The sequence below is a fragment of the Zootermopsis nevadensis genome, unplaced genomic scaffold (genome assembly GCF_977971745.1).
Source record: "Zootermopsis nevadensis isolate Lab colony 2312 unplaced genomic scaffold, Znev_1.0 Znev_ptg000019l, whole genome shotgun sequence".
NCBI lineage: Eukaryota > Metazoa > Arthropoda > Insecta > Blattodea > Termopsidae > Zootermopsis > Zootermopsis nevadensis.
In genome coordinates this window covers 6,563,324-6,584,595 of record NW_028259151.1, presented here as the reverse complement: position 1 = coordinate 6,584,595, position 21,272 = coordinate 6,563,324, and the positions used below count along the sequence as shown (strand labels likewise).

General features: G+C 36.3%; 2 protein-coding genes and 1 long non-coding RNA gene across 13 annotated transcripts in view; 1 reads left to right on the top strand and 2 right to left on the bottom strand.

The window, feature by feature from the left end:
- Positions 1-176: 176 nt before the first annotated feature.
- Positions 177-3,796, bottom strand: LOC110837971 (dnaJ homolog subfamily C member 21). Its single transcript, XM_022080695.2, has one exon. The coding sequence runs from the start codon at positions 3,497-3,499 to the stop codon at positions 1,676-1,678; it is 1,824 nt and encodes a 607-aa protein (XP_021936387.2). The 5' UTR covers positions 3,500-3,796; the 3' UTR covers positions 177-1,675.
- Positions 3,797-3,838: 42 nt separating this feature from the next.
- On the top strand, positions 3,839-8,964 carry LOC110837979 (uncharacterized). 4 transcript variants are annotated; one of them, XR_002545903.2, is made up of 3 exons: positions 3,839-3,899; positions 4,754-4,951; positions 5,803-8,964. It is a non-coding gene; the product is annotated as an uncharacterized LOC110837979 (long non-coding RNA). The 4 variants fall into 4 exon arrangements; XR_002545902.2 differs by lacking the exon at positions 3,839-3,899 and adding an exon at positions 3,910-4,097; XR_015535793.1 differs by lacking the exon at positions 3,839-3,899 and adding an exon at positions 4,108-4,583.
- Positions 6,628-21,272, bottom strand: part of Rbcn-3B (WD repeat-containing protein Rbcn-3B) — a 61,325-nt gene continuing 46,680 nt past the window's right edge. For 6 of the 8 annotated variants that reach the window (XM_022080685.2, XM_022080690.2, XM_022080693.2 and 3 more), the window contains 8 exons: positions 20,728-20,820; positions 19,650-19,856; positions 19,046-19,232; positions 17,982-18,099; positions 15,087-15,239; positions 13,362-13,544; positions 11,628-11,753; positions 6,628-9,391 (listed from right to left, as the gene is read on the bottom strand). In XM_022080685.2, coding sequence (XP_021936377.1) covers positions 9,209-9,391; positions 11,628-11,753; positions 13,362-13,544; positions 15,087-15,239; positions 17,982-18,099; positions 19,046-19,232; positions 19,650-19,856; positions 20,728-20,820 — 1,250 coding nt within the window. In that variant the 3' untranslated portion in view covers positions 6,628-9,208. The remainder of the gene's footprint in view (positions 9,392-11,627; positions 11,754-13,361; positions 13,545-15,086; positions 15,240-17,981; positions 18,100-19,045; positions 19,233-19,649; positions 19,857-20,727; positions 20,821-21,272) is intronic. The other 2 variants (XM_022080687.2, XM_022080694.2) reach the window with 1 other exon arrangement.

Below are 21,272 nucleotides of genomic sequence, written 5' to 3'. Positions count from 1 at the left end.
TAGTACTTGTGGTACAGGAAACCTCACCAGGAATCAAACCATGGACAGTACCTTTGGGTTTATGATGCTTGTTCCTGTAATCTAATTGTAGAAACAAACAATGCTGGTCGAGTTCACTATTTCGATTGGTGGGGTCAAATAATGTACTGAATACCATTTAAATAACTTGAACATGAAAGAGTTTAATTTGTTTTTAATATGTCTTAAAAACTCATCCACAGGGCAATATGTTTGCATTCAAGACTCATCTGCAAAATTGTAGCCCAGTAAGAATATACAAGGTCATATTACAAAGTATTTCTGTGTATGTATGTACGTTTTGGACAGGAAAGATGACAATAATCAGCTACAGTAATAAAACAAACTTACTGTGAGAAAGTGAGGCAATCAGAAACAAGCTTGCAACAAATGTCATGTCAGTGTTACCACTAAAACTGATCTGACTGTATGACTATTATAACAAATAGTTACCTGACCCAAACAACCTTAATATAAACCATGACAGAAAAATAGGGTCTCTGTTTATCTTGAGTCCAAGTCCTGTACAGTGATAGCAAGCTCTCCACACAGAACAGCAGGAGAAGCTGATTGCATAATTTGAGGTTTTCATAGCGGTGAGTCCGAAGATGGCTGTCTTCAGGGTAAACTTCCACCAGACTACACGCTGCAACCCGGAAGACAGCCATCTTCAGGTGAAGCTGAATATTTGCTGCCATTTTCCTCTCTATGGTATGACCTAACAAAATTCAAAGTGCAAACCTGCTTCTGTGCAGGCATCATATCTTGAAAAAATGTTTCTAGACACATGGCAAAGTTGTCTTGGAATAACAGAAATTTCATACCAAATTTTTTTGTTCTTGTAGTAAATTAGAATTATTCACAGACAATTTATCTTTTAGTGTGCCCCATAAATGAAATTCATAAAGATTTAAATTAGGTCAGCAGACATTCTACAGTCCATCACTTACCATTCATTCACCAAAAATTTCAGGGAAAACACTCACAGGTTAATGAGCTGTGTAGGCTGTAACATTGTCCCACATGAAGTTCCAATGTGGTTTTTGTCTTCAGTCAATTGCTCAAAAAAGGTTGTCAGAATTTACTGCCTTATTATTCTTCGAGCGCTAATTGTGCATCCCACTCTAACTTTGCAAATCACATACAGGCACACTGCTTCAAGAATGAGTGTGCACTGGCCTGAGCAAGCAAGGGATTTATAGTTAATTTTCCAGGGAGAAGCAGATAACTTGCTGACTTCAGCAATCAAGTCTGTCAATCTCATCATAAACTGGTCAATCCCAATGCCCATCATATACATTAGATACTGGCTGTGATAATGTGATAAAAAACATAGGATTACATTACCATTTGCCATGGGTTCAACTAAAAGACTTTCACATTCCTGCCCTCAAGTTTGCTTCACATTTTCTTATTGATTTTACAATAACAAAAATGCAAGCTAGAGATATAACTACAACTTCTTTCACTGAAATCACCTGAAAAATTCAGTCCTATTTCTTTTAACTTATGAATAAGTATTTAAATTTATATTAAACAGCAACTGAATCATTTGTCCCATACTACTCCATGAAGATAGTGACTTTATGTAAGCATAACACAAAATAAAAGTGGCACTAATTTTAATTTAATTTAATTTGATGTCCTAACAGTATCTTCATTTAGATCTTTTTGTCTTCACTTTTACCCTGTCATCCAGCCTCTCCTTAGTTGATGTCTCTGCCAAAAAAGGGATGAACACTGAATGGCCAGTTTTCTTAAGATGATCAAATAGTTTATTCTTAGATGGAAATTCAGAATGACAAGTAACACAGCAATGATTTAAATCTTTGATATTATCAGTGACATCATTTCCATCTTTTGTGCCCTTCTTTTTCACCCCCTTAGCCCTTTTATTCTTTACTTTAACATAATCTGCATCATCTGATTTTCCTTCTTCCTTCATTCCATCTGCATCTTCTTTCCTATTATTAACTTTCCCCTCCTTTGATACATCTACTTTTATGTCTTTTCTTGTAACTTTTGCTTTCCTTCCTTTCACTTTCTCTGCAGAAACATCAAAATCTTCACTCAAATTCTCTGTTGTGATACTGTCAGCAATATTATTCTCAGCCCCACTTTCTTCAGTGTTGATATCAGAAGCTATTCTCTGCTGCACCTGCATCATCTGACAGTGTTTTTTACGTTGCTTCTTAGACCATCCTAAAGACATATGGAATTCAATGTCTGATGTACTTTCATCAGTAACATTACAAATATTTGCTACCCTGATTTTGTTTTGTTTCTTGATTTTCTTTTTTGATTGTACTTCTAGAGGTTCAGATTCCTCTAATTCAATTTCTGAACATATATCAAAATCAGATGGAATTTCATTTAAGGACGTAATTTCCAAACAACCATAAGAATCTTCAATACTTTGTTTATTTTCTGACACAGCCAATGCCTCTTCTTCATCCAACACCGATGCTTTCAACACTTCGACACTCTCTTTATGTTTCCTAGAGTTCTCATGATTTGAAAATGCTCTCTCAGTTTTGAATACTTTGTTACATGCAACACAATATAATGAGTTAACAGCTGCTTCCAACTCTTCTTCCCTATCACTTTCAGACTCTCCATATGAAGATGCATCCCTATCCCCAAATTCTGCGGCAAGATTTGCTTCAATAGCTGCAAGTTCTTTTTCAACATTTGAAAATTTTGTCCATTCTGATTCTTTATAATTTTTCATTGCTTCTTGTCGTTCCTTTAAATGCTTCTGTCTTCTCTCTTCTACTTTTTTTGCATTTTCTGCTGTACGTTCTTCTAACAACTTCACATGTGACTGGACTCGTTTATCCCTTTTACGAACAAATGCCACCAGGTTTCGAACTTCCTCATTCCGCTGTTTACGGGCTTTATCACGAATTTTCTTGTTTTCTTTCTCCACTACACGCACAACGCGCCTGTTCGGAGCATCCCTGATATCATATGGATCTAACCAAGCATATGATTTCTTTGTAGAATAACTCTGCCAGTATGCATAGAATGGATGCACTACATCTTCATAGGAACTTTTTGAGTTACCAAAGCTTGGTGCTTCAAAATCACTATCATCGCCTGTCATATATTCTGAATCTTCTGCTGCCAGTTTATTGAACACCTCTCTGTACACTGCATAAAAACCTTTATCATCATCACCATAACCTTTAAAGCATGAGGGTGTGAAGTAATGAAATACATCAAGGCTATCATCCTTATAATCACTTCCAGCGCCTCTAAGAATGGACTCTCTGTGAGAATCATACCACGATCGTTCATGAGGATCACTTAAAACCTCGTACGCTTGTTGCACAAGCTGAAACTGCTCTCTGGCTTCTGATACATTGTCAGGATTTTTATCTGGGTGCCACTTCAAAGCTAGTTTCCTGTACGACTTTTTCAATTCTTCGTCACTTACATCTCTTGGAACTCCTAGCACGTCATAATAACACTTCATCATATTATATCGATCATTAAACGAATTTCTCAGTAATGTATATACAAGTGGTAAAACAACGAGGTCGACGGAGAAATAACCTCACATTCTTCAAGTCACAAATGTAGTTTTCACGCTCTAATTTGGCAACATGATAAAAGTTAAAAATATAATTGTTAAATATATCTACCATTACGAAACGCAAGTCTAAATGTCATTAATTGAACAAATAGCACGGGTCATCACCTACATTCGACAAATGGTGCAGTTACACACGACCTGAAAGCTGACACAAATCTCTCACGTGGGTTGGTAATAACAGTATGTTGGCAACGGTATGAATATCTTACCCGTGATTAGTATTAAACACATTTAATACCAACATAGGCATTAAATCATGGGTAGTTGGTATTATTACTGTCTGGTATTGGTTTGAAATGCATTAATCACACTATTCGTATAGTCATGTGCTTTGATAGTAAAATATCAAACGTTCAGGAATCTGCAAGCTGATTTTTATCATTTTATTACTCCTTGTAACTTCATGTTTACTGCAGATTCTCATGATAATTAAATGTACATATTATCCACCTTTATATCGCTATGCCACAGTTGGCCAATGGTAACCAGGAGCAATAATTTGCCTTTTTGCCAAATCTCTTGACACAGTTATAAATGATGATAGCATGCTAAATCGTCATGCTAATAATGCTAATAAATTAGGCCTACTATTGTAAATGGATTCGCATATTACATAACTAGTTCACATCTTGCTGTGGAGCATTTTTGTGGTTTCTCCCAGACTCTGCAGCTAAATGCAAGGATAGTACCTTAACCCTGTCATAGGCTAGGGTCAATATAATTCCCAAAAAATGTCCTTTCTTTAGGTTCAAGGGAATTCTGCTGTCCAATGACACAGGCTGTCATGTAGCAGCAGGTCGAGAGATGTTGGAGAAACACTAAAAAAATGTTGCCACCAAGTTTCTGCAGCTGGAGTTTAATGTTTTACTTTGACTTTTGGGAATAATTTACATTGAATCTTGAGAGTTTTCTATTATGCCAAACATTACATTTGCCATCTTCAGGGTAAATGTACTGGGAAGACTGTGTAAGGCTTAAATGTTTAAAAATACTTGAGATTTGACTTGATTTATCTCAAAAAGCTTAAGTACATACTAAACAATTTGTCACACATGACAACATGGTTCAGTGAACATCATTGTATATGTTTATAAGCAGGAAAACATTTAATTTTATTTTTTGTGGTTTATTTAATAGCAAGGTATTATTCTGGCATTTGCCTAGAGGGATTAAGGAAATCCACAAGAAACTCAGCGAGGACAGCTAGTTTCCACACTAAAACTGAACCTAGGATCCCCACAATAGACCAATCAGCTATAACATTTTTCATAGAAAATAACTTACATTTCCAGGGGAAAGAAGACATAAGTTCAAGCCATTAATCAACACATATAGGTAAATTTATGGCTGCAGAGACTTTTCATTAATATGCATGATATTAACTTCTATCATTCACTACTTAAATTTCTTGGCTCTGTGCATGCATATGGCATTTAATCAAACTCAAAAGACGGAATATTACAAAATATAGAGTATTTATTACATTTTTAAGCTAGAAATTTCAAATGAAACTGCAATTGACAATGATACCATTTACTTGAAAATGAAGTTTTGTAATAAACAGTATTTGTAAACACACGTAGTTTATGTTCACTTTCAGTTATTTAGATTAGTTTTGCATGTTTTAGTTGATTATTCTTTGAATTTAACCCCATACTGCAGAATTGGAGTGGTAGAAAGTCTTGAAGTATCTGTACTTAGCATGGAATTTCTGTATCTTTTGTCAGCACTCATATTCAAGCCTCACAGAATTCTTTGTCAGTGGTTCTGATTAAAATACATTTTATCAACAAGCAACTGTATGAGTGGTTGCAAATCACAGAAGTAAAAATGGCATAAGGCATGCAATCTCATACCTTGATTTAACCTCTTTAGCATGCACATCACATGAATGAATTGCAACAAAAGTTTGATGCAGCTGATTGTGACTCAGTCTGTTCAAGCAAATGTGGCAGGTTCCACAGCAATGGATTTCTGGTGAATCAAAAGTTTTTATTTATATCCTACAGATTTTATTCCAGGCACTCCACTGCAGAAGAGTCAATCTGAGAATCTGAAATCCCTTGGCCTATATTGTGGTTGCAGCTAAGAGGGAAAGTAACTAAATTATTCAGCTAACATAGTTTAAAAGTAACTTTACACTGCATTGTGTTGAGATGTAATAAGTTCAGTTTTATACTCCACAGAACACAACAAAACAGAACAAGACATCCACAAGCAGAGATGAGATGGTGACTGTGTAGAGACAAGGTTGAATTTATTCCAGACGATAACAACAAGGCATATGATAAAGAGTGACAAAACAGAAGATTATCTGACAGAACAACTTCTAATTCCACCGCAAGGTTTGTAAAGTGGGGTCAATTGATAAGCCAGATGAACAGAGGCTCCCATGACCATATCGTAGCCAAAAGTCTGATGAGGATGATGACAAGATAACACCACCCCCATCTGCACCCAAAGATGTCCAAGTGGGGACAACATACAGATCAGACAGACAGGAGTGTACCAGCTCACTAATGACATACATGGCAAATAGAATGTGACACCCCATTTTAACTACATACAGTGTTTTTATGCTGTATTTTGCTTCCGTTATCTCTCTGCTGGCAGAGACTAACATATATTACCACCAATACTTTGGACACACTGTATCAGACATTCTCCACTACCTGACATTACTGAAAATGAAATGTTTATTTCTGGTGATTATCACAGAACTTCAAATGCAACAGCCTGGCAGACTGTTGGTCAGTGACCGAACAGTTCCTTACACCATTCTATGGCAAAATAATGAAACATGACAGATTCTTTGAAATTATTCAATCCCTAAAGTTTTCAAACGACAGTGCTACTGACAAAAATTACCTAAACTGACACCACAGAAAGCAAGAAATATTTTTGACTTGCTCAATAAAGCCTACTCAAAATATGATGCTCCTTCTGAACATCTGGCTGTGGACAAAGTTCTAGTAATTTTCAAAGGAAAGGTAATTTTAAAACAATAAATCTCCAAGAAACACTAACATTATGTATTAACGAGTGCTGGGAGACTACAAAACCACAATCCATCCTACAAAATGGGTACATAAAAGAAAACATGATGTTTGATGTATTCTGGTGTTCTGCTGAATGAAACATATCAGTACTGAGTTGCACACAGCCCAGCACATGGGTCTTGTAAATTAAAGTTGTATCCTTCCAGGAACGTTGTTGCATATAATTTAACATTTTTACATGTCCAACGAGTAAAGCAAAGTATATAATAGCAATTTAAACTGACTGGTCAAGTGAATTTAAATTGCATAGCAGAGGGTTAAACTATTTTCTGTGTAAGTATAATTAATAATATTAAAATAATGATATTGATTGTAGTCTTCTGAGTTGTGACATCATACAGTCTTGTAGGTGGTAACCATGTACCACCTATTAGACTACAATGTGTCACAACCTGGAAGACCACAATATTTATATAATTCATAATGTTTTTGCATGATCTGGAGCTTTCATGGTGACTAAGTATAATAAATTATTCTTGGGCTACCAGCCGTGTCAGATGGTTTGTTCACTTTTCAACCATCTGTATGTTAGCCCAAGAATAATTTATTATTCATAATGTTCTAGTTATAATAGAACTAAAATGAAACACAGTACATTATTTCATTCTGCACATAGCACTTCTAGATCAATTCGATATGTACACAATTAACATACTATATTACAACACAGAATTTAAAATGTTCACAAAAGAATTCACAAATTTCAAACATCTGGAATCATGTAATGGGCTGGTAAGTATTCTGAACAACTCTACCAGCATTGTTGGATATTGCATGCATTTCATTTTATACTTAATTTAACTGGGCATACATAAAACATCTAAGCGATGGTCTAATAGAAGTTTACATTTTGATTAATCATCATCTGTATATAAGAATATTTAACATAACATAAATATGAACATCTACAGTACATCTCTTGCTTAAAAAGGAATATGTACCATATTCTCAAGGTCCTAAGTCATGTTTGTACATACTACTTATCACACAGTAGTTTGTTCAGTAATGGTTTTGTGACATTTATGTACGCAGCAAAATACACATTTCTATATACCCATGTAAGTTACCCTAAAGTATTTATAATCCTATCCAAGATACTTTAAAATATTTGGCAAATTATTGTTGGCAGGTTCCTGCATTTCACATATTTCTAAGTTCAATATCAAAGGCAACCCCATGAATCAGTATGCAGTACCATCAGTAACATCTGATAATAAACTAATGAAACTATTTTGTAAGAATCTCAGATTGTGTTCTTCTGGGTTGTGACACCATACAGTTTTGTAAGTGGTTACAAAGAAAGTTTTCCACCCACTACATCAGAACAGACTTGGCTAATAATCGGACTTGCAAGAAACTGATAATGTTTGTGTCTGCACAATACACATTTAGGTCTGTGCTATTTCTTAATTTTTACATTGGTGTAACAAATTCACCTGTAGTACTGTTTAATAATGGGGTAAACTTCATGACAGATGAAAGCAGTTTCAAGGAAAAATGTAACAAATACTTTTGTATTTTAACAATTTTACTGAAAAGGGCAATCGTTCAATCAATTATTGGCAACCTCCTCAAGAAAAGTAAAAAGTAAGTTATATAAACTGTATTTCAGCTTACAGACATCAAATGCACTTCAGTCATTTGTATATCTACAAGAAACCATTTGGAAGCAAGTAAACCATATTTATCCATATAATTTTCATGTCTCCATTTATATTACAATTATCTGAAAGTCTATTCTTCACTCAGTTTCACATCAATTTCAGATTAATACTGATGCTACTATTCTTCCCTCCACAATACTGCATTCCTGACTCATTCTTCACTACACAATGTCCACCCATACACCCTCAACAACTTTCCATGCAAAATATCACCACCTTATCATTTATTTCCTGTGACTGTGCTGAACAGTGGATGGTATATTTGAAGACAGTTATAAAAACTGTGCTGTTATAAACATTTAACTATTAAGTTTAATAACCCTAATACATGTAATGTAACATTAGCTCTGATAAATGAATATATCTCAGTAGCCAATACATATGTGTAAACACAGAAAAAAGCAATACATACAATTTTTGCCAAATCATACAAAACAATGTTATATGAGAAATCTCTCCCAATTTTTACACTAATATTGCAACTAAAATATAGGCCAATGAATAATACAGGTAAATATAATGCTGCATTGTTTACTGTTAACTCTACTCAGATTTGATGCTTTTGATCTTTTTTAATGTATCTGCCCATTAAGTATCTTAAAATCTGTGCAAATGATTAAATTAATGTATTCATGTAATATTTTACATTGAAAGCAACCCTAAGAAATTATAACATTACTTTCAGCTACAATTTATAGATGAAAATTACACATACATTTTTGTATCATCAGTCTGAAATACACATTTCTAACAGCTTACAGTAAGAATTTCTCTTCCATGTCCAGTCTAGTATATGTATTCATAGCAAATACAAAGACTGAAATGAGATTATACTAGTTAGTGAAATGCATCAATGATGTGAGACAGTTTTATACATTAAATCGAGTTTCAGAGCCATCAGCTAACATGAGCGACACTGTTCGGTTGTTAATCCAGATGAGACGTGCCAGTCTCATAGGGTTTAGACGAGACAAATCAGCAATTGGTGCAGTAGAGTATGATTTAATGCAACGTGTCTGTGAATTTCCCAATCCAAACATTCCAGTGGATGTCTGTAAAACAAGAATTGTTTACATGCATATTTTTACAGCAGAATTTTCAACACAAGTCACAGGAAGAATAAAAATAATCTTGTTCAGTTATGTGACTACATCTTGAAACTTTTACTTTCTAATTAATAAAACAAATAAGACAAACTGAAGTGTAATTCACAACCTATCGAAACCTTGATCAAAGCCTCGGACAGACGGATCTAACAGAGGACCGAATGGAAGAGGAGAAATGAGGAGGCCATGGACCGAATACGGACCGGACAGCCATAGAAGAATAAAAATAAGATAAAAAAAGAAAAGTTTAGCTGCAACATGTTCAATGATGAACGGAAATAAAACATGAAAATGGCACAGTTTGACGGAACAGAAGTGTGACGGCTTTGGTGCTCATGTCATAAAGTGAAGCTCACATCATCTGAAAATTTATGTGTGCACACTGTAAGGCAAGTATCTGGTACTGAAGAAGGTTTCAAGGATAATTTTCATAAGTTTATTCCTTCTGATGAGGCATGGTTTACTTTAAGTGGCTATGTGAAGAGTCAAACAGCCATTACTAGACGGAATAAAATCTCCATACTGGTCATGATGTCTCTACATCATCTAAAATGTGGGAATGTGATTTGTAACCACTGCACACTGAATAATAAGGCCTGACTGTTTTACTAGAACAATATATTTTTAGTGCAATATTACATTAATTCTACGAATGTTCTTCAATGAACTGAAAGAATATATAGGTAATGTATGTTGGAGAATATCACAGCCCAAACTGCAAATGTTTCAGACACCATAATTTCCTCAGCTAATGGTCTGGCTTTCATGATATCTATATTGAAATCGATATGATTTTATACTTGAAGGACAGACAAAGTGAAAAGTCAAAATATATTAGAACTGAAATATGACATAAAAAAATTATGTTATTTCAAAACAACAACTTTGTGATGTCTAAAGGCATTTTATTAAGATGTGAGACCAGTTTAAAGCAGAATAGCAGTACTTGAGACACTTCTCTAAACGTAAGTATAATTTCATGGAACTGGAATTTCTCAGCAATCATTCCCTAGCTGTGCAGGAAGTTGTCTATCAGCTCTACAAAGCTCAGTCCCACAATTAAAGATACTTCAATCTAAAACCTCTGACTGACAGTCAGATCATATGAAAATTTCTCTATAACACATAAAACACAGTGTTAGAACTAATCTGTATACTAATATTTACCTGACTATAAGACAGTTTTTTTCAATACAGAGGGCTGTCTCAAAATTCATGAACAGTAAAAAATTCACAAGAATAAATGATCTAATGATTTCTGTATGTATAGACATATGACAGCTGTGGCAAATATTAAAAATCAAAAATCCACAAAGTATTGTCACAATATGAGAATATTTATAAAACAGTAATCATCAGATTTTCATTACCATTACCATCATACAAACATACATGTTATCCAGCTCTATGTTTTTGAACACTACATTATATCAAGTGGCTAAACTTTTGTACATTTTGTTAATGACACAAAATCCACCAGATAAAAATGATGTTGGAAATGGATATATTGTTGCAGCAATGAGTTTTGATATATGCTACTGATGCCAGACGCCACTTACTGGGTACAGACTGATCCTTTGTGAGACTGTTAAAAATTGAGTTAAATAAAAGATAAAAAACTAGAGCTAATATTGAAAAATTATACAGCATTTATGTAATTTGTTTTAAGAGTCCTATATTTAAAGTGTTTTACCTAATAAACAGAGTTTAATAAATTACTTTATGCAGACATGTAAGCAAGAGACTTGATATTCAGATTACTTCATTCCCATTTTCATGTAATGCAAATTTTATAGTAATGGTTATCATGAATGCCAAAAAGATTTTAATTATTCTGCTGGTTTAAGAAAAAACAGTACTTCAGGGGAGGAGGGAATGAAAAATTCAGTGATGGAGGACAACTAGACAATTACTTTAGAGCAAGTAACATATTCTGTGCACCTACAAACTCCATCTTGAAAGGACAGATAAAAGCAGTACTTGCAAGAATTCCTGATTCTTTCTAAAACAGACTAGAACTTCATGACCCAAAGTGCATTTCCAAGAATTCAAGGTTATTTCAGAGAATGGACTGGGTATCTATGCTTTTGCTGTTTCTGTATATATTTTGTATTTGGACCATACTTTGTATGACAATTACACAGGCAGTCTGATCATTAAGGTACTTCTTATTTCACATTACCTGCCAGAAGGACAGTCGGTTCTCCTTACAGCTGTATGTTGACAGATACTTCCCATCCGGTGAGAATGTGTTGGCCGTAATGGCCGCCCCATGGGCTTGGATCATCTGCAAGTATTTGAGAGAAACCTTTCAACGTTACAACAGGTAGGTTCAGTGCAACTGTCAGTTTAAAAATGTACAGTAAAAATGAACTGTAAAGTTTAATTCATGATAACTAAGAAGTATTTTAATATTAGTATTAAAGTAATGTATGTATTGAACTACAGTGAAACCTCTATCCATCGTTCCCGGAACTATCGTTTTCCCGGATGCATCGTCCGTTTTGTTCGGTCCCGAATACATCCCATATAAAATAATGTTACATTTTCCCGCTTCTATCGTTCCTCGAACTATCGTTTTATCGCATCGATCGTTCAAAAATCTTAGTCCCGGCCCACAATTTTCCCGCAATGATCGTTTCTGAGAATTTAAAATGCTGGGTTTTGAGATAAATTAATACCGAAAGACGCACAATGTTTTTGGAATACACAGTAGTGGTAACCTGTTATGTCGCCCAACCAGCACATTCTTTTGGAATGAAGGTCAGCGGTGCAGGGGTGATAGTTGGAGTGAATGGCGGTGCTCATTTTCAGAAATTTTACGATTTTAATTAGGGTGCACTCATATTTCGTTCCAGCGATGCCAGATGGCATGTGCAGTGTGAATTTCTTTACAAATGCTTTTATTACAAGTACAAAGGAAAGGCTGGCGGCACTTTTCATTCTTCTGGTTCATCTTGTTTCCAGCGGTTCAGGGTCTTCTACAGCTATGTTTCGTTGAGTTCGGCAGTAACAGTACTTCCATTCTTCCTGTTATTGTCCGCAAAGGGGGTTGGAGTGGTGAGGAAGACGAAGACGACGAATGCGAGCCCGAAGCTTTGCCGAGTTTTGCCGAAGCACACGCTGCATTGGCGAAAGTGAAGTCGTTCTTTTATGCGCTTAATATTAGTGAACGTGACGAGGAAAACATTTTGAACGTGGAAAGTGCTCTGTTTGGTCTAAAACGTAAAGTTTCGACAAACCAGTTGTCCATTAAAGACTTTTTTGGTAAAAAGAAGTAACTTTGAAAGAGAAACATTGTTTTTTTAAAAATTTTTAATGCTTTCCCGCATCTATCGTTTTCCCGCATTCATCGTTTTTATTTCCCACCCCCGCCGAAAACGATGCATCGAGGTTTCACTGTAATACCATACTTGGCTAACTTAAAATAACTTACAATAAAATAGGAAACAAAAAGAAGGGAGGCAATTTATAGCATAAAAGATAAATTAAATTATTTTTAAACATAGGAACCTATAAGAATTTAAAACTTTAAAAAAATGAAGATAAACAGAAGCAGCTTTAACATTCACAATCAAAGAAACATTTTGTACTAAATACACAGAAATTAGGCTGTGTCATAGCTTTGGCAGTTAATCACAGGCTTCTAACTGCAGAAGCACCAGTTCACGCCCATGACAGTCCATGTGTGATTTTAATAAACAAAGTGGCCTTAGGACAGGCAATTCTTAGAGTGGTTCAGTTTCCTCATTCATTGCTGTTTCATATTCATATTAATATTCGTACTGATGAATCATCTCAGGGCTGGAAAATGCTCCTGTTGGGAGTCTAGTTCCAAACGGACACAGTCTTTGCAGCAGTAGCAACAAAAACAACAACAATAAAAATTATATGGCTATCTTATAAGCAAAACTACCTGGCACTTTTGTGACCGTAATTCGTAGAGAGCAACATGCCCACTTTTAGCTCCAACAGCTATACGTCGTGTGCTTGGACAATGGCTAACTTGGTTGAATCTACAAACTGCTGGGAAAACCTCTCCGAGACCTTTTGTTTTAAGATGGCCAGGGTCTAAACAATGCAAAACAATGTCCACAACCTGCAACAAGGTGAGAAGTAATAGTAATACTACATATAACACACCTTATAATATAAATGACATTTATAACATGAGATAAACTCCAGCATGTACTTCATGTAGAAGACCTAACAGAAAGCCAATTTCCAGACACATCCCATCCACTGCTAGATATATCTGTCATCAGAAATATTAATTTGGAAGCAATCACAGAGATAGTTTTCATGCAAGCACGTCTAAACATGTTGCCCATTCAGTCTTCTTTTAGACTAGTTGACAAGAATGGCAGTAAAAGGAAGAATGGCAAGTGCCCATTCTCTGCAAACTTCACATGAGCCATCTTCAAGTATGAAGATAAAGTAGAGAGAACTGCAACAACAACATTTTGCAAATTTCATTGAAAGGAATCTTGTACACTCAGTTCAACAAAAATCAAGACCTGAAAATTGTCCATGTCTGAAACCAGAAGTGATGTTAAGCACATAGCTCGTGTCATAATTCTAATCATTCAGAATCTCCTTGTATTCATCCATATGTGGCTTTTCCACAACTTCCCTTATTTACAATTTACTATCTAAACCTCTGAAGATCAGAATATATAAAACAATAATTTTGCCTGTTGTCTTGTATGGTTGTGAAACATGGTCTCTTACCTTGAAGGAAGAATGTAGATTACAAGTGTTTGAAAACAAGGTACTCAGAAGCTATTTGGACCTCGGAAGGATGAAGTAAGTGGGGAATTTAGAAAATTACACAATGAGGAGCTGCATGAATTGTACAGGTTACCTAGCACAGTAAGGATAGTAAGGCTCTGATGGGCTGGACATGCATCACGCATGGGAGGGGTGTGTTTTGGTAGGGAATCCTTCTATAAAATGAACACTGGGCAGACCAAGAAGGAGACGGGAGGATAACATCAAGATGGATCTTAGGGAGGTGGGCTGTGAAGATGGTAAATGGAGTTGGCTCCGGATCATGACCGGTGGCTGGCGTTGGCGTTGGTGTTGGACCTGTGGGATCTGCTACCAGGGAATTCGGTTGGTTGAATAATATATCTGTTCAGTTTAAATGAGTATTTGTTTGAATAGACATACACATTAAACAACACAACATCAGGACTTCAACCTACTTATCTATCAGGAAATATGGAAGGTCAAGAAAAGTATAGTTTTCACCTCCATTTTGCCATGGACTTGGTCACACGTCACAGAAAATTTAGGGCCATGTCGGTTAGTATGACTTACTTAAAAATTAAAAGGATTAATTAAAGGCACTTTTAAGCTCTCCATCATGTTAATCCTAAAACTATTTTGTTCCATTAGAAAAACTTAAATTATTTAAAGTTATTTCAATAACTTTAAATTTATCTTTAAACAGTAACACCAAACATATAGCAGTGCATGGATTTTAAAATATTTCAGATACAATTAGGTAACAATGACCTGCATTTGATAGTGCATAAAGCATAAACATTAATATTTCAACAAAATGGCATCATGAACTAGTGATGATGCTGAGGATGATGTAAAAATAATCATCATTAAAGACATCAACAACGATTACCTCAACAAGCAGGTCAGCCATCTCATTTTGCATTTTATCAATGAGAAGTTCAACACCTCTTAGGATCTCAGGCTTGGCTCTGTGCAGAACTGAATTACTGAGGTTCACATTCAGGGCCTGTGCATTCTGTTGGAGTGTGTTATACCGGGCAACCTATAACAGAGTAACAGATTGTATAAATATATATATTGATTTACTTAAATATTAAATTGCACCATGCATGTGAGAGATGAGAAATGAGTACAAGGTCTGGTTGGAAAGCCTGAAAGGAAGAGACCCCTTGGAAGACCTAGGCATAGATGGGAGGATATAATTAAAAGGGATCTTAGGGAAAAAGGGAGTGGATAGATTCATCTGGCTCAGGATTAGGACTGATGGCAGGCTCCTTAGAACACAATAATGAACTACGCAACATGTTTTGGACACACATGGTCCATTCTTAAGCTACTATCTACGAGGGTCGCTCATTAAGTAATGCCCCACATTTTTTTTCTCAGCCAATAATGAAGATAGAAAAGTGTACTTTTACATGCTTGAGATTTGATGTTTCCCGCGTTCGTGTACGGAGTTTCAAATGATTCCAACCGATAGCGGAGCTGTAGTGAACTGTTAAAATGGCGTCTGTGAACGACTCTCGTTACAAGCAACGAGCTGTAATTGAATTCCTTGTTGCTGAAAAAGAAACGGTGGTGAACATTCATAAACGTTTGTGTGCTGTGTATGGAAGCTGTGCAGTCGATAGGAGCACCGTTGGTCGCTGGGCTAAGAGAGTTAAAGCTTCAGGAAGTGAAGAAACCGAGCTCCGTGATCTGCCGCGCTCTGGGCGTCCTGCCACAGCCACCACTCCAGACATGTTGAACCGCGCGGATGCCATTATTCGTGAGGATCGGCGCATCACAACTCGACAATTGGCCCAACAGCTTTCAGTCAGCAATGGAAGTGTGATTGCAATTATCCAGGCTCTCGCATATTCGAAGGTGTGCGCAAGATGGGTTCCACGAAGTCTCACAGCAGACCACAGGATTCAAAGGAAAACGATTTCTTCTGAATTGTTGGAGCGTTTTGATGCTGAGGGAGAGGTCTTTCTGTCCCGGATCATTACAGGTGACGAAACCTGGATACACCACTTTGAGCCAGAGACAAAAAGGCAGTCAATGGAGTGGCATCATCCTCAATCACCGAGAAAGAAGAAATTCAAGACAACTCCCTCCGCCGGAAAAGTCATGATGACTGTCTTTTGGGACAGTGATGGGGTCATTCTTGTGGATGTGATGCCAAGAGGTGCGACCATCAATTCAGACGCGTACATCAGGACCCTGAAAACCCTCAAGAAGCGTTTTCGACGAGTTCGGCCTCACAAGCATCCAGCAGAAATTTTGCTCCTGCACGACAATGCACGCCCTCACACAAGTCTGAGAACCCGGGAAGAAATCACCAAATTGGGTTGGATGGTGCTACCCCATCCACCCTACAGTCCAGATCTGGCACCCTCCGACTTCCATCTCTTTGAGCCACTTAAAGATGCTATCCGCGGAACAAGATTTGAAGATGACGAGAGCGTGATTCAAGCAGTGAGGACATGGCTACGTGCACAGGACAAGAGCTGGTACCGGCAAGGCATGCATGCACTTGTTCCACGCTGGCGTAAAACCGTACAAGTTGATGGGGACTATGTGGAAAAATAGTATGTGTAAAGGAAACATTGATTTATATTGTCACTAAATTTGAGCCATCTTGAATAAATATGTTCTGAGGAAAAAAATGTGGGGCATTACTTAATGAGCGACCCTCGTAGTCAAATATTATGTATATTAGCAGTGATATAAAGTGTATTTAAGATACAAAACATGCATCTAAAACCTTGTGAGAGCAGAAAAAATTAATTATCTTTGTTGTATGTTAAAAAGTAAAAGCAGTCATGCTACACGCCATGTAGGTCGCCTGGGGGGGGAGAGTCATGTAAATAAATGCACAGTGCTTATTACATATATTACTTTGTTGTGTGAAGACAATTAATAATAATAATCTATATGACTATATCCACATCATGATGCTACAATATAATCTGATGATAGTAATGAACCTTTGGGTTCAATGAAAGGTAGAGGATTTCTTGACTAGTTACTTAAATTGATTATACATGTAAAGTGGATCCCTGTTACCATTTCACTGTGTTCTCAGACTGTCTCAAGGTACAGACAGCAGCCATATGTCAAATAAGCAACCACAGAGCCCTAACAGCCTGAAGGTTGAACATGAATCTAACAACCCTTCACTACATGAACTACTTTGTTGCTAACATACCAAGAAACCTCTGAATTCAGAACTGGACAGGTGTTTGACACTACCTAACCAACAGCAAGAGGATACAAGATTTGGAATTTCAAATGTCAGAGGCCAGGCATGTTGAAATCAGTAGCAAGAAAATTAGGAAAGTATTGGCTAAATTTAATGGGCATACGGGAAGGGAGGAGAATAATATTCTACAGGCAACTGATTACATATTTTTCCACACAAAAGGAAATATTAGCCATCACTTAGAGACAATACTGAGGAAATTAGCTCAACATGTTTAATTTTTGTGGCAAGACATGCCTATAGCAGCAGAGGCCAATGCTTCTTAACACATTGTCTTATAACTTATCCCATCTGAGAATTTGTGTAAATTTGGAGTTGCAGTTAATTTTATGTTTCTTTTATTAATATTCCACTATATAAAACTAATATACTTCCAAGTGTTTTGAGATGTTTTCTCTTAACTTGAGGGAAAAAAGACCTGAAAAAATGATGGTAATATCTAGTTAACAGAAATGAAACAACAGAAGAATGCTGAAAATTAAATAATAACGGCTTTACTGAACTGGACTGAATCTGTACTAAATACATAAAACTCACCTCTCTTGCCATAGTGGTAATGAAGGCAGCAGGACGTGCTGTAGCTATAAGGGTGAGGGCATGGCGAGCTGTACGACATGAATCAGCTGCTGGTGTTAGTGGCAGTCCGTATGTCATGCTATCACACACACAGTTCAATGATTTAAGAGAGAAAAAATTCTATATGCAGGAAGGGATCACCCTATCAACTAAATAGCCTATGCTCCAGTTCAACTATGTGATGGCTCCTTGTTACTGAACTTTGTCTATTGCATTTATATTTCTCTTTTCTACAGCTTAGTTATAAGGCATGTGCAGACAGTAAGTGGTATTACATTAAGTTCTATCAAATGGAAATAAAAGGGATGGAAATGATAACGGTCTAAATAGGAATGACACTATAAGCCAATATTGTGTAACCCATGACTGTACGCAGACTTCAGCCTGAAAGACCCAATCTGCCGCTTTGAAAAAGAGTATTAGTGTAAAAAAGAAAAGAAAAGAAAAGTAAAGATGTCCCACTATATTTATATATATTTCTTTTTTTACTGAGTAATGAAAACTGGTCATATATGTGAAAAAATATATGACATCACATGACAATATCATTATATGCAAAGGATGTGATATAACGCTACACTTCGGAAATTCTGAAGAAACAAAATTTCTAGCAAAGCAGTAGTTATGCATATCAATGACATGATACTTTGAAGAAAGTACAATCATATAAGCAGTAAAAATACATTATGAGTAATTCCTACACCATCCAGCTTCATCTAGGTCTCGTAGAACATGCCCAGAATATGATACTTATCTGGTGTTGCTGTAGCATTTTTTAACCTTTATCAATGAGCCACAGTAATAAAATTAACATACCATTATGTAAAGTATTTTTAGTTATGATGCTAAAGGTCTGTTTTGCTGAAGTAAATAACTCTGTATACAGACACTTACTACCATTCTTTTTAGCAGCTTTCTCAAGCATCAAGCATAAAAGTAATATTTCTTAAAACCTCTGATTCCACAAATGAATTAGAGGTAGTTCTAGATTCAGGTATGTAGAGCAGTTTCATCAGTTTCTGTACCTTGGCACCAGTTTATCAGCTTCACAGCACAATTCCAGAAGCCCAAGAAGAACTTTTGATACATCAAGGTAAGGCTCCCATACTGTGAAACCGCGACCAATCAAATCTATTGCAGCCCTTCGAAGAGGTGTGTGAGCAGGTAAGCGTGAAGAAGGTGGTGCCAAGAGTAAGTAGGTAAGAGCCAGACCTGTCGACAAACATGACACCAATACTGAAGTCAGAGCAACACACTATAAAGTAATTCTAACAACAAGTTTTTATCATGGAGATATATGTCTTAGATAAAATACTTGTATTTGATTTGTATTTTTTGCCTAGCTTTATTGGTCTAAACTTATTTCCACATGATTCCAAAGATAAAGGCATGTTATAGGAACATATCTTCCTGCACACTGTATATTTCTGATTCTGGTTGATAAATTAAGGACCAACTGAAATATAACTAACAGAAATGAAAAAAATCCAAAGAGGAAGGAGGAAGAATATAAGATTATGATTAGTTTAAAATATGTAATATAAAATAATTAAATAAAGATGTTAAGAATTCAGCAGGTAAATTTCCATTTACCTTTATTATTATAAATAAAATCTCAAAATGACATACTTGTCAGCCGGGCAAGATTATTATTGCCTATGCCAAAGCCTTCAACAACAGAACTCTTGCGTCTCTGATCCTCACTAGCCCTTCGCCTTGTGCTGCCCTCGCTCACATCTTGTCCAAACTCCGCTCCAATCACTCCAAGAAGCACAACTGCAGTTGTCTGCTTACGTTTCAACTCCGCCACACTCCAAGGTTTTCGCACACAGTATTCTAAAAATCACATTCTGATTAGGAAATAATTATCATGTTGGATTAATTCATAAGATGCATTTATAACTCCTAAATATCTTAACTTCCCAAAGACAGATTATTACTGTATACATTTTATATTCATCTGCCGATGGATTCTCATAAATGAAGTCAGTAATTTAACATATCCAATACTAACACTTAACAACTGTGACCTTGCATTAAGAAGTAATCATTTCATGCACTACACAGTATTATATGCAAAAAATTAAAGATGTAAACATGAGTAAGACAAAAAAGGTAAAGGGGACAGGAAATATCAGAACATATATCTGCATTAGTCACACAGCCCATTCCTGACATGTCCAATTTGTCAAAAAATAAATTACATTGAAATCAGAATAAAAAAAGTTATATTAAGTGTTGGAAATGGAAACATATTCATAGATGCATGCATTCATTCTTTTCCTCATGTCTGATACAACCTGATAAGAGTTCCTGTATCAAAGAAATGGTTCAGCAGACAAGATAATGCCAATTTGTTTGGCACAGAAGAATCAGGAAATGTATCCCAAAACTCATTCTGGCAAATTAAGTAAGAATGAGATACCAGGTAGTGTTCAACAATGAACACTTGTTGCACCCTGTTTGAAGACAACTGACAGACTGGCATGAGCAGTCCTGATATGCACAGGCTCTTGTATAGTCACAGTGATATTGTGTGTTTATTAATCCAATTAAACTGCACTGAAATGCAACCATCAATAACTATTTTAATATGGGTTGTGTGACTTTTTGATCACTCTGTATAAAGATATCCTATTACACTGTGTTACCAATGCATATTGAAATGTGAAAAATCTACAGTAAAAAGAGAGTTTCTCTATCTGACCCTCTGTTCCTTCTTCCTCCTCGTCATCTTCATCCTCATGCTGTGGTTGCTCTGTCTGTACACCAGGAGCTGAACCATTGCTGCCCTGTTGACCTGCAGTGAGAAGTGAACCATATAGAGGACATAAAAATGTGAATTAGACAATCAGTTAATTACACAAAAAAGCAGCTAACTATCCCTTGAGCCATACTTTAAATGGCACACTGTAGAGTCTACAGAGTAACACTACCTGAAAAAGGGGTTGATAAATCAGATGTGAGGTAGCTCTTTGCCTTGTCACTATGCCCCTGAGTCAGTGCCATAATTAGTACACAGGTGTTATGTAATATCAAAACAGAGTAAATTAAATGGGGGTCTGCAGTGGCCGAGTGGTCTGAGGCGTGGGCCTTGTGCCGCTTGGTTGCTGAGACCACGGGTTTGAATCCCACTCAAGCCATGGATGTTTGTCCGCATTTTTATGTGTTGTGCTGTCCTGTGTACAGGTGAGGCCTTGCGACAGGCCGATCCCTCGTCCAAGGAGTCCTACTGAATGTCTATAGATCAAG